At 56.5% G+C, this 12,076-nt stretch overlaps 1 protein-coding gene across 2 annotated transcripts; it reads right to left on the bottom strand.

Moving 5' to 3' along the window:
• Positions 1-518: 518 nt before the first annotated feature.
• Positions 519-10,351, bottom strand: RELA (RELA proto-oncogene, NF-kB subunit). 2 transcript variants are annotated; one of them, XM_022591459.2, is made up of 11 exons: positions 9,836-10,351; positions 9,226-9,252; positions 8,972-9,123; positions 8,691-8,839; positions 7,712-7,803; positions 7,222-7,353; positions 6,256-6,360; positions 5,823-6,035; positions 2,868-2,948; positions 2,707-2,781; positions 519-1,938 (listed from the first exon to the last, which is right to left on the bottom strand). In XM_022591459.2, exons 1-11 carry the CDS (start codon positions 9,840-9,842, stop codon positions 1,316-1,318), a joined length of 1,656 nt encoding a protein of 551 aa, XP_022447167.1. In that variant the 5' UTR covers positions 9,843-10,351; the 3' UTR covers positions 519-1,315. The 2 variants fall into 2 exon arrangements, with proteins under 2 accessions (XP_022447167.1, XP_089770651.1); XM_089914525.1 differs by lacking the exons at positions 7,712-7,803; positions 8,972-9,123; positions 9,226-9,252; positions 9,836-10,351 and having other exon boundaries at positions 8,691-8,736.
• Between the last annotated feature and the right edge of the window lie 1,725 nt (positions 10,352-12,076).

The following is a 12,076-nucleotide window of genomic DNA, read 5'->3' as shown; positions in this document are numbered from 1 at the left end:
TCGGTGCTCCCAGGGCAGGGTGTCAAAGCATAGACCTTTACCTGGCACCTCCCCTTCCCCAACACATGCAAACACTCCCTCATCCATTTAAGGGATGAAATCCAAACCTCTTAGCCCCGCGTTCTTGATCTTTCACAGACTGACCCCATCGAAACTTTCAACGTCGTCTCTCTTACCCCGCTCACCTACAAACGCTGGCTAGTCCCTCTGCGAAATCCACCCTCCTCTGTTGATGTAAGACCTGAAGCTAGCGTGGCCTCTGTGAAACCCTTCCTGAAAATGCTCCATCCCCACAGCTGCTGGGCCCTACCGGGCTCTCACTAGGCTGGGACCTCCACCCACTCCCACCCCCTGGCTGACTGCTCTCATCCACCGGCTGGTATCCAGGGGTTTCCACAGGCATCCTTGGACTGCAGGCTCCCGGATGGCAACGTATTCTTCCAACTCTGTATCACCAACGTCCAGCCTGAAATGACCAGCAAAGAGTGTGCTGTTTGCTGAAAGAAGGCAAATCTCTGGCCAGCTTGGCAATGAATTTATTAGTTCAGAGTAGAAAAAGCAATAGTCTATAAACGCTTTGATTCTTCACTAAAAACTGAGCCTTTTGACTGGAGAGCAGTCAGCCTGCTCTCCCCCTGACCCTCCAAACAACTTGCCCTACTACTAAGGCACTTGAGAAAAGGGGGAACAGAGCAGTCTCAGAGAGAACCTCCTTGGATCCTGGAGAAGGCCAGTGCTATCCCACCAGTTCCCTTCAACCACAGCCCAGCAAGGAAAGAGCTGGCAGACCCCTGTGCAGGGTAGGAAGGCCAGCCCCTCAAATGCTGGTGGTTAGGCACAAAGAACGCCAGCACCACACAGGGGCTGGTAACAGGGGCATTATTTTGGCTCAAGATGTAAGTGAACCCACGATTTGAGGCAGACACTTGGTAATAAGGCTTTGTGGCCTCAAAGGCCATAGCTCCAGCCTGTCCCTCTCTCTAGGAGAGTACTAGAAGCTGGAGGGTGGGGTTGAGGGACCCCAGAATTCCCTATAGAGACTGGAGCTGAATATCAGGATAAGGGAAGGAAGAATTTGAGTTTTCCCAGCTCTCCCCTTTCCAGAGAAGTTAATGCTTCTGCTTAAGCACCTCCAAAAAGAGAGAGATAGCTACTGCCAATGGAAGAATAAAATGCACCCCCCTCCCCAGAAAGACATCACCCAAAGAAGTAGGGGGCAGCTGGAGAACACCCCCCCCCCCAGAATCCGTAAGTGCTTGCTTTGGGAGGGCTTGCAACCCAGTGCTCTGGGCAGGGCAGGGCAGGTCCCTGCCCTTTAGGAGCTGATCTGACTCAGAAGGGCTGAGAAGTCCATGTCCGCAATGGAGGAGAAGTCTTCATCCCCTGAGAGGAGGCCGTTGGTGAGGCCAGAGGCTCCCAGGGGAGTGGGAGCTGGGTCAGGGGGCCTCTGGGACCCTGTCACCAGACGAGTTATAGCCTCAGGGTACTCCATCAGCATGGGCTCAGCTGTATGGGGGGCCAGGGGCACACCCTGGTTCAGCAGCTGCTGGAACTCAGAGTTGTCGACGGATGCCAGGTCCGTGAACACGGCTGGATCTGTGCTACTGCCGAGCAGGGCCCCCAGGTCTTCATCAGCATCAAACTGCAGCTGCAGCAGAGCCTCTGTCAGCGTCCCTTCCCCAGCTGGGTTAGTCTTGGGGGCAGGTGGGGTCACAGCCTGAGCAAGGCCTGGGGCTAGGACTGGGCCAGGGGCTGGGGCCTGGGCCAGGGCTGATGCCATGGCTGGGGCAGGGGCTGGGGCCTGGGCCAGGACTAGGGCAGGGGCCGGTGCCAAGGCCGAGGTCTGGCTTGGGATCTGCCCAGAAGGAAAGACCATGGGGGAGAACTCCTCAAAGTTGATGGTGCTGAGAGATGGTGTAAAGGGATAGGGCTGGGGAGCTGGAAAGAGAAACAGAGAGGCAGGGGTCACAGAAAGCCTCAGAGGCCCACCCCAGCCTCTGGACCCCAGCTGCTGTCAAGACTGCTTAGGATCAGTCCTTCTCTGTGCGGTCACGGCCAGCACCCTAGCACCCTCCTCCTAATCGAATCTGACCTCGCCTGTAAGGTCCAGTTCTAGCCTCAACTCCTTGGAGCGTTCCCTGTCTACCCTAGCCCACAAAACTCTCACAGCCTTTCAGAGGAAGAGACGCTTTCAGAGCTGGCGAAACCTCATCATACAGCTGAAAGACCAAGCACTAAGTGGGCCTGGGCCCAAGCAACACCCAGTAAGCAGGGGGTCGTCATTCTTCTTTGAGCCACATTTTGCTACTTCAGAGGTGATTTTTTTTGTTGCCCCACTTCAATGGAGAGCTGAGGGCAGAGACTGTGCATTTTTGAAACTTCTGTATCTCAAGGTCTCCTGGGGTTTAACTGGCATAGGGGTTCTCATCCCCAAGAGATTGCTGGTTCCTGGGCCACACCTCCAGAGCCTCTGATTCCACACGTCTGTTAGGGGCCCAGGAATCTGCATCTTCACTGCTTCCCTGATGGCTGTGACACAGGCAACTAGGCCTCAGGCCCTGAGAAATAGGAGCCCAACAGAGAGCAGCCTTCAGACGTCTGCTGCTGAGACTGACTGCTCATCTCCCTCCCAGAATGGGTCTAAACCACGCACTGAACAGATTTGAGCCTATAGTTCTGGTGGGGCAACCTTAAGGAAATCCTTACGTGGCTTGGGGACGGAAGTTGAGCTGCGGGAAGGCACAGCGATGCGCCGGGTCGGAGGCCGGTGGTCGGTGGGTCCTGTGAGGCGAAGCCTGGGTCAGTTCATGGCGCCCAAGGTCCCCCTTCCCCCGCCTTCTCTCTAATTCTCCCACTGCCCCTCTTACCATTGAAAGGGCTCTTTTTCATGATGCTCTTAAAGGTCTCATATGTCCTTTTGCGTTTCTCCTCAATCCGGTGACGATCATCTGGGAAAGTAATGGAGAAAAGCGGGTCTTACTCTCCCCAGCTGGACCCCCAAAGCTCTCAAAGGACCCTTGGGAGGTAGGTGACGGGACAAACTTCCCGAAGACCCTTTCTCCAAACCTTCTCAGCCAATGAGAAGAGCTGTGTGACTCTGTGACACTCAACAATTATAAGAATGGGGACTTCCCTGGAGGCGCAGTGGTTAAGAACCCGCCTGCCAATGCAGGGGACACGGGTTTGATCCCAGGTCCGGGAAGATCCCACGTGCTGCGGAGCAACTAAGTGCGTGCCCCACAACTACTGAGCCTGCGCTCCAGAGCCCGTAAGCCACAACTACTGAACCCATGTGCCACAACTACTGAAGCCAGCGTGCTGCCTAGAGCCTGTGCTCCGCAACAAGAGAAGCCACCACAGTGAGAAGCCCGCGCACCGCAATGAAGAGTAGCCCCGGGCTTCCCTGGTGGCGCAGTGGTTGAGTCCGCCTGCTGATGCAGGGGATGCGGGTTCGTGCCCTGGTCCGGGAAGATCCCACACAGGAAGATCCCACATGCCGTGGAGCGGCTGGGCCCATGAGCCATGGCCACTGAGGCTGCGCGTCTGGAGCCTGTGCTCCGCAACGGGAGAGACCACAACAGTGAGAGGCCTGCGTACCGCAAAAAAAAAAGCAAAAAAAAAGAGTAGCCCCTGCTCGCTGCAACTAGAGAAAGCCCGCGCGCAGCAACGAAGACCCAACGCCGCCAAAACAAAACAAAACAATTTTAAGAATGCCATGGCTTTGTGAGAAGACCTCTGTTAGCTCAATCTGCCCTCTGAAGGCCACACAGGTACTCCCAAGTCAGGGGCACAGCTGACATCCCTGTTCCCCTCCAGCCTTGATCAGGCCTGGCACTGTGCCCTCTGCTCTCTGGGGCAGCCCAGGCATGACAGACCAGCTTAAGACTTCAACAGACTCTTAATCTTCTCTCTGATGGTTTCAGAGTTCAGTCTGGAGCTTTCAGAACTTTCTAACTACTGCTGCACTTGGATAACCCCAAAGGACTCGACGCCAACAGTCCAAAGCCAACCTCACCATCTCACCTCAAACACCTGGTTCTGGTTCTTTCTCCTTCCGTGTTCCCTCCCTACCTCTCTGCCCTGTCCCCAAACCTTGGACACATCCTCAGCATCTTCCTCTTTCTCACTCCCTACCATTCAGCCCCTAGACACATATTTACCAAGCACCTACTGCGTGCCAGCCTCCGTTTGAGCCACTGGGATATGGCCCTGAGTAAGCAGACAAGGTTCCTGCTCCCAAAGTTGACATCCTGATGACAGAGGGGCGAAGACACAACCACATACAAGTGATAGGAGCTCTGAGGGAGAGGCACAGGGTGATGTAACACCACCAGAAGATCAAGGAATCTAGTTTAAAGGTGTCCAGGGAAGCACTGGTGTGAGCCCATCGCGTGAAGATCTGGGGGCCGAGCATTCCAAGCAGAGGCAACAGCTAGAACACTGGTCCTGAGGGGGACTGGGCTTGCTGTGTGTTGTACGCAAAGGGCCCGTGGGGCTGAGAGTCCCCGAGGAGGCCAGCAGTAGGTGAGATCATCTCGCTTTGCACTCCCTCTGCAAGGTTCATATGGCACCTCCTCTCCCAGGATGACCAAAACATCTTCCAAAATGGCCTCCCCACCCCGAGTCTCCCCATCTCAGATCCTCTGCACGCTGCTGCCAAAGCGAGCTTCCAGATCTGCTCATGTCACTTCTCTGCTCAGAAACCTTTGGTGGCTCCCCACTGCCTTAGGATGCAACCGTGGATGAATGCCTAGAGTCTAACCTTCAAGGCCCTTCTGGGGCTTCCCTGGCAATCCAGTGGTTAAGACTCTGCACCTCCACTGCAGGGGGCGAGGGTTTGATCCCTGGTCGGGAACTAAGATCCCACATGCCACGTGGCACAGCCAAAAACAAAACAAAACAAACAAAGAAAACCAGCCCTCCTGCCGGGGCCTGCTCACCACCCACATCAGCTCCCACCTCGAAGCTGTCCCCAGACGTGCTGTGCCGGGCACCCTCCAACACCCGTGCCCTTCCAGATGGTGCGCCACCTGCCTAGAAAATGCACTTCTGGGTCTTTCTCCAACTCAAATGGCAACTCCTCCATGCAGCCGGCTCCAGCTCCCACGGTATTTTGCACACACCTCCATTTCGCACGTTACTCTGTAACTTAAGGCTCTGTTTTGCATGTGTGTCCTCCTCATGTGCCTGAGCTTCCAAAGAGCAGGGCACATGTCTTATTCATTTTTGTATTCAGATTACCTGGCACCAAGTGGACACTCAGTGATTATGTGTGGAATGAACTGATGGCCGTTTTGGGGGTTGTTTTCTAGACTCTATTAGACAGTTCCCAGGGCAGGAAACACTCTCAGGCTGGATGACGGACTTTGAATAAAGGATCACTCCGGCTATTCCTATTTGATCAGATACCCGAAAGCCTTGACCAAACCATGGCTGTGTGGTAGTGATAAGAGAGATCCGGTGTGGCAACAGGACCCTGGAGCCAGATGGCTTGGGTTCAAATGAGGTCTGGGTCTGCCGACTCACTGAGTATGTGACCTCAGGCAGGTTAGATGCTTACTCCCACCTCAAAAGGTTCATTAGAGAATAAAATCAGGTAATTCGCTGATATGCCTGGAATAGGGCCATGCCTATAATAAGAGCTCAGTAAGTCTTGGGTATCGTTACTATTAAATGAGGCAAGAAAGATAATCTGATTACTGTGTAAATCCCCGCCCGACTCCAGCTTCTGACCCTCACCTACAGCTGCCACATCCAGGCCTGGCCTCACTCCCATTGGCTGGAGCCCAACAGCCCTGCTGCTACCCTCCCCAGCTGGGTACCTGTGTCTGGCAAGTACTGGAATTCCATGGGTTCGCTGAGCTCCCGATCGGAAGGCCGCCGCAGCTGCATGGAGACGCGCACGGGGGCCTGCAGGCTGGGGTCCGCGTAGGGGGGCGTCCGGAACACAATGGCCACTTGCCGGTGCACATCAGCTTGTGAAAAGGAGCCTCGGGCCTCCCAGCCTGGTCCCGTGAAATACACCTCGATATCCTCTGCCAGAGATGGGGTGGCTTCGTGGGTCACCGTGCTCAGCTCACCCAGCCCGCCACCCCCTACAACTGCTGCTACTTATCTCTGGACATACATCGCCCTACTGTCCCCAAGGTGTTGGGGGAGTGTCTACACCAGTTCCCTGACACTCACCCCATGTCTGCTCAGCCCTGCCCTTCACCTGCTGATCCAAAGAGCACAGCCCTCCTCCCAGGTATGTACCTTTCTGCACCTTGTCACACAGCAGGAAGATCTCATCCCCCCCAAGGCAGCTCCCAGAGTTCCGATTCACTCGGCAGATCTTGAGCTCGGCAGTGTTGGGGGCGCCTGAGGGTGTGGGAATAAGGACGGAAGCCCTGAACCACCGGAGGTCTCCTGGGCTGACCTGCAGGAAATGCAAGGCTCCTGCCCAGCCCAGAGCCAAGGCTGTCCGGAGCTTGCTGACTGTACCTCTGCAGCCAAGGTCCGACCATTCCCACTGGCTCCTCACCCCAACCAATTTAGCAACTGTTTATCTACTAGCACCTACTCTGTCCCCAGCTCTGTTCTAGGCCTGAAGAATATAACCACGCACAAAACCTAAACGTCTCTGCCCTCACGGAGCTCACAGTCCAATGTGAACCAAGGGGATCACAACTCCTCTTTCTCCACCTGACCCAAGTAATCTTCAAGGCCCATTCATACCCACCCTGGCAATGAACCCTTCCCTCCTGACCCCCCGGTTCATCCTGGTTTCCGGGCCTCGGGGCTCCAAAGGCCTTTTATTTTCACTCATCCTGCTGGCTACTTAATTAAAGACTGCAGTTGATCTACGTCGGCCCAATTCATCTGTGAACTTCCTGTGAGCTTTCATCATTGAATTATTACTCTCTAACATGATCTCATTTCTGGGAGTTCATTTCCTGGAGTCATTAGTACAGTTCTGGGCATACCACCCTCTCATCACGTATTGGAAATGCCTGTCTCCCATCTGACTCCCTGCCAGCCTGGAAGCTGCACCTCGAGGGCAGCTCTGGGTCTTCTTTGCCTCGTCTCTCCAGCCAGCACAGTTCTGGGCACAGAGGAGATGACGAATCCGCTGGATGACCGGACGAAGCCAGAGCAACTTTTGCAGGCCCCCGTGCCCGCCCCCACTTCCTCCTCACAGGTCCACCCCTCCTCCCTGCCTGCAGCTCCCTGGCCACTCACGGTTGTCAAAGATGGGATGAGAGAGGGCAGGCGACAGGCGTAGGGGCCTGCCTGCTGGGTCCCGCACTGTCACCTGGAAGCAGAGCCGGACAGCATTCAGGTCGTAGTCCCCACGCTGCTCTTCTACGGGAACTGCCAGAAAAAGAGATGGTCAGGCGAGCCTGGGCAGGGGATGGAGCGGGACGTGTGTGTGTGTGCAGGGGTGAGCTCTGGGTTGGGAGGGCTGTTTGAGGGCATGTGAAATGGTAGGAGCCCTAGAAGAGGAGGAAGAGAAGGTTCTAGACCCATCACTGACTCCACTTGTGACCCTGGATGCCACGTTCCCTATGTCCCCTCTCCGGGTCTCTTTCCCCAGTGGTAAACAGCAAGATTCCATCTGTACTGTGGGTCTTGGCCAGCGAGGGACAGATGAGGGGAAGGTGGCCTCAGGGGGCGACAGAGGCTGGAGGTGCTCCAGGCAGGCCCAGGCCTTTGCCGCCGCCGCCCTCACCTTGGAAGGGGTTGTTGTTGGTCTGGATGCGCTGACTGATGGCCTGCTCCAGGTCCCGCTTCTTTACACACTGGATCCCCAGGTTCTGGAAGCTGAGGCCCCCCCCGGGCATCAGTCCCACTGTCTCCAGAAGAGCATGGGCCCTCCTGCCTTGCCCACTCTGCCCGTTCTCCCCCACCCACTCGCCAGGTGAGCACTTCGTGCTTAAGCCCCTTGAATGGTCCCCAACCATATGCCACCGTGAAAGCCACTCCCTACTCTGGCTGACAAGGCCCTGTGCCCTGGCACCTGGCCCCAGCTGCAGTCCCTGCCGGCTCCCTACCCTCTGCCACAGGGGCTTCTTTCCCTTCTCCAAACACATGAAACTCATTCCCACTTCAAAGGCTTTTGTACCCGTTCATTCTGCTGGGCGTGTTCCTTCGGTGCTTCTCTGCTTTCCCACATTTAGGTCTTACCTGCGAGAGGCCCTTCTGACCTCCCAATCCAAAGGAATGAGACTGGCTCCTTCGCCTCCCCCACCTCAGGCTCTTCTTCCAAACTATTACTGCTTTATTTTCATCACTGAAATGGTGACTCCCTAACAGTATCTTGTTTAGTTATTTGTATATTTATTTATGGCCTGCCTCTGTCAACTAGTATGTAAGCTTCAGGGGAGACTGGTGGTTCAGTGGTTTTCTTTCTCGCTATGAGAGATGTGACACTGAGCGACTCGCCTTTCCAGCCACAGGGGTTAGGGGTTCAGAGGTGAGCAGGGACCCATTCCTTTTCCATGGAGCTCACAAGGAGCTCCTCTCCGCTTGAGAGAGGAGACACAGACACTTTCAAGACAAAGGAATCTGCTTGCAGAGCTGGGGACAGAGCAAGGAGTGAGGAATTCTGCCCTCCCGCCAGAAAGGAGTAACACTGTAACAGCTACACAACTGCCCCGCCTCTCCGCCTTCCGTCTCACCACCACCCCTGCCACCCATGACAAGCTCACCTGTGGATGCAGCGGTCCGGGCAGAGCTCAGCCTCATAGAAGCCATCCCGGCAGTCTTTCCCCACAAGCTCATGGGGGTGAGGCCGGTGAGGGGGGTCCTTGGTCACCAGGGAAATGCGGACTGTCCCTGGCCCCGTGTAACCATTGATCTGTCCAAAGTACAGAGAGAACCCTAGAGGCTCAGAAATTCCAGACTCATCTCCCAGACACAGACTGTGTGGGCCTGAACGCAAGTCCCTCCCATACTGACTCTATGTCCCCCACCCGGGCGCTGTGCTGACCTTGATGGTAGGGTGGGTCTTGGTGGTATCTGTGCTCCTCTCGCCTGGGATACTGCCTGCTGAGCGGCCCTCACACTTGTAGCGAAAGCGCATGCCCCGCTGCTTGGGCTGCTCGATGATCTCCACGTAGGGGCCGGAGGCCTGGGCCGGCTCTGTGGGGGACACGCGGGCCAACCCCCATCAGATGGCTGACCCCATTGCCCCTGGCCCTGGGGAGCTCGTCCCAACCCACTGAGAAAGGATGGCCCACTTACCCGCGGGGAAGATGAGGGGGAAGAGGTCTGAAAGGAGAAGGAGACAAGGGTCAGCACAAGCCCACATCCTGTCCTCACCAGAGAAGGTCTGCTTCCCCACAGCGAGGAGATGGAGCCAGGCCCCTTCCCAGGGACACGGAGTCGGGGCCTGACACCTGGAACCTGCAGGGAAACTAAGGGGCAGGGGTAAAGGAGCCAGAAGCACCTGCTTCCTGAGGGAAGCCGGGGATGGGGGCCTCCCTCCACCAGGGGAAACTGAGTCAGGGTCTTTTCTATTTTCATAAGTTAAACCAAGGGAGGGCACCCTCACCCCCCATCCCGAGAGGAAACTGAGTCAGATACATTCCCCCCTAACGAGGAAACTAAGTCGGAACTGCCCCCCCGGACCCCGGGGGGAAACCGAGTCAACGCTCCCCCCACACCCCACACCCAGAGGGGAAACTGAGTCAGACCCCAGAACACCCAACCCCGCCCCGCGCCACCATCCGGCCGGCCGCTCCCTGCGCAGCGCCCATCGGCGTAGGAAGGGTCGGAAGGCGACGCAGGGGCTCCCGCCGCGGTCCCGGCGGCCCCAGCGCCGCCACCCCGCGGGGTCAGAGGTCGCCCTCACCGTCCATGGCCGGGGTCCCGGGGGCGGGGCCGGGGTCGCAGCTGGGCCCGCGGCGCGCGCTACAGCAGAGCCATTCGCCAGAGGCGGAAATGCGCTGCGCGCGCCCGCCGCCGCGTCACTGCCGGGAATCCGACCGCGCTTGCGCGCTGGGTCGTCGCCGCCGCCGCCGCCGCCGCCCCCGCCGCCACTGGCGAGGGTAAGGGGCGAGTGAGCGCCACGCGGAGGCCCGGGAGGCCGTGCGTGCCGGCGCTGTTGTGGACCGGGAGCCAGTGCGCGCTGCGCGGGGCACCGAGAGGCTGCTTGCTTGGGGGCCGCTCCCGGGGCTGGCGGGGCGGCTGGGCTCGTCCCCGAGTTCGGGCCCCGCCTGGAGGGCGGGGCCGGCGATTACTCACAATGTTTTTAGGGGATTTCGGGGCCCCCTTCCTCCGATCCGAGGAGTTTGGTGATGTCACCCCGAGCCGGGTCTGGAGTAAAGCCAGGGCTGCCGGGCTTCGACCGCCCGCCTTGCGCAGGGAAGGTCTCGGGCCTGCTTTGCCCTCAAAGGCCAGGTGGCTGAACTCCTCACGGTTTCCTAGTCGATAAAAGTGCTGCTCGGTGCTTCTCGGTGGTTGTTGCCGCAGAAGCACTTTTTAATTTCCCGTCCTCCCCAATCTGGCTGCAAGGAGGGGAAAGGGAAATGCCCGGACCTCTCCACCTGGCAGTGCTTGGATCGTGGGCTTCGCGGAGCCTGCTGCACGCTAGGGTGGCCCGAGGCTCCGCGCCGCGTCCGCCCCCACAGGCGAGCCGGGCCCAGGCTCATCTGTTTAAGATCATCCACACTGCCGGCCCTCGGGGGCAATGGGAGGGCAGGGGGCACCCAGAGGTAAATCTCTGGAGCCTCGTCTCTGCAACCTGCCGCCTCTGTTTTAGAAGGTCCGGGACCCCCAGGGGCCGCTTGAACTCGCAGGGTCACGTCCCCCCCCTGTCTCCCCAGGGCTTCCTCCTGGGGTCCAGCCGTCTCCCAAAGCATTCCCACTAATTAAACGTCCTGTAACTCCTCGCCAGGGGTGCAGCGGTCCGGGCAGAGCTCAGCCTCCCCCAAGGCCAAGCCCAAGGCACATTCGAGCGGGGTGAGGGTGGGCCTGGAACACCGCGCCCCCCCACCCCCCAAGGCGGCTTCCTCATCCCAGAATGAGGATGCTCCATGGCAGGCGGCAGAGTCTTCCCCAGATGGAGGAAGCCTTTTTATTTTCTCTAAGTTCGTTCTAAATTAGGGAATCATGTGGGAATTGGAAAAGATTGGAAATTCTGACTTTCTTTCCCAGGCTCTAAAAAAACAGGAAGAGAAAAGTGAAAACAGTTACCACCCCTCCCACTCATTTCAGTTTCTCATGTGGCTGCCCGGATTAGAAAAGTCACCTTACTTTTTATGAGGAGGCAGACGTCAGGACGACAGAATGGATTAATTATAATCCTTTTAAAATTATTTATTTATTTATTTATTTTTGGCTGCGCTGGGTCTTCCGTTGCTGCGCGGGCTTTCTCTAGTTGCGGCTAGCAGGGGCTACTCTTTGTTGCGGTGCTCAGGCTTCTCATTGCAGTGGCTTCTCTTGTTGCAGAGCACAGGCTCTAGGTGCGAGGCTTCAGTAGTTGCAGCACTTGGGCTCAGTAGTTGTGGCTCTTGGGCTCTAGAGCGCAGACTCAGTAGTTGTGGCACACGGGCTTAGTTGCTCCAGGGCATGTGGGATCTTCCCGGACGAGGGTTCGAACGCTTGTCACCTGCATTAGCAGGTGGATTCTTAACCACTGTGCCACCAGGGAAACCTATAACCTCTGATTAATGATCATTGATCATTGATCAATGATCATTGATCCTGGCATGATCCTCTTTTAAAAATTTATACATGTATAACTTTTAAATTAATATGTTGAATTCCAGTGTACCCACTGCAAAACTCAAGAGGCTGGATAGAGCACCAACAGGACTTAACATCTACCCACGTGCTCCTCACCTGTTCATCCCCTCCTTATCCCTGTGTCTAGCGTGCCATCATCCAGAATTCTATATTTGTTATTCCTTTGATTTTTCTAAAGAAAAAAAAAATTTAAGAAAAACATTGTACTCACGTGTACATGCCTACACAATGTCATGTTTGGTTTTGCTTAGTTTTGAACTTCCATGAAGAGAGTATCATGTTATTTGTTGTCCTTTGTTATTTGCATATTTCACTCAACACCTTACTAATATTTGTCTGTTTCATA

The sequence above is a fragment of the Delphinapterus leucas genome, chromosome 7 (assembly GCF_059928025.1).
Source record: "Delphinapterus leucas isolate spDelLeu-1000000601 "Yukka" chromosome 7, BTC_Dleu_Yukka2, whole genome shotgun sequence".
NCBI classification, from domain to species: Eukaryota; Metazoa; Chordata; class Mammalia; order Artiodactyla; family Monodontidae; genus Delphinapterus; species Delphinapterus leucas.
The sequence above is the reverse complement of the archived record's forward strand: the minus strand, read 5'-3'. Positions and strand labels throughout refer to the sequence as shown.

What these genes read in the sequence shown, in the direction of transcription:
- RELA (XM_022591459.2), bottom strand. An exon ending in CCGGACCGCTGCATCCACAG is followed by an intron (nt 7,804 to 8,690) that starts GTGAGCTTGTCA and finishes GGGGGGCCTCAG; the next exon opens with CTTCCAGAACCTGGGGATCC. An exon ending in CAACAACAACCCCTTCCAAG is followed by an intron (nt 7,354 to 7,711) that starts GTGAGGGCGGCG and finishes TTTTTCTGGCAG; the next exon opens with TTCCCGTAGAAGAGCAGCGT.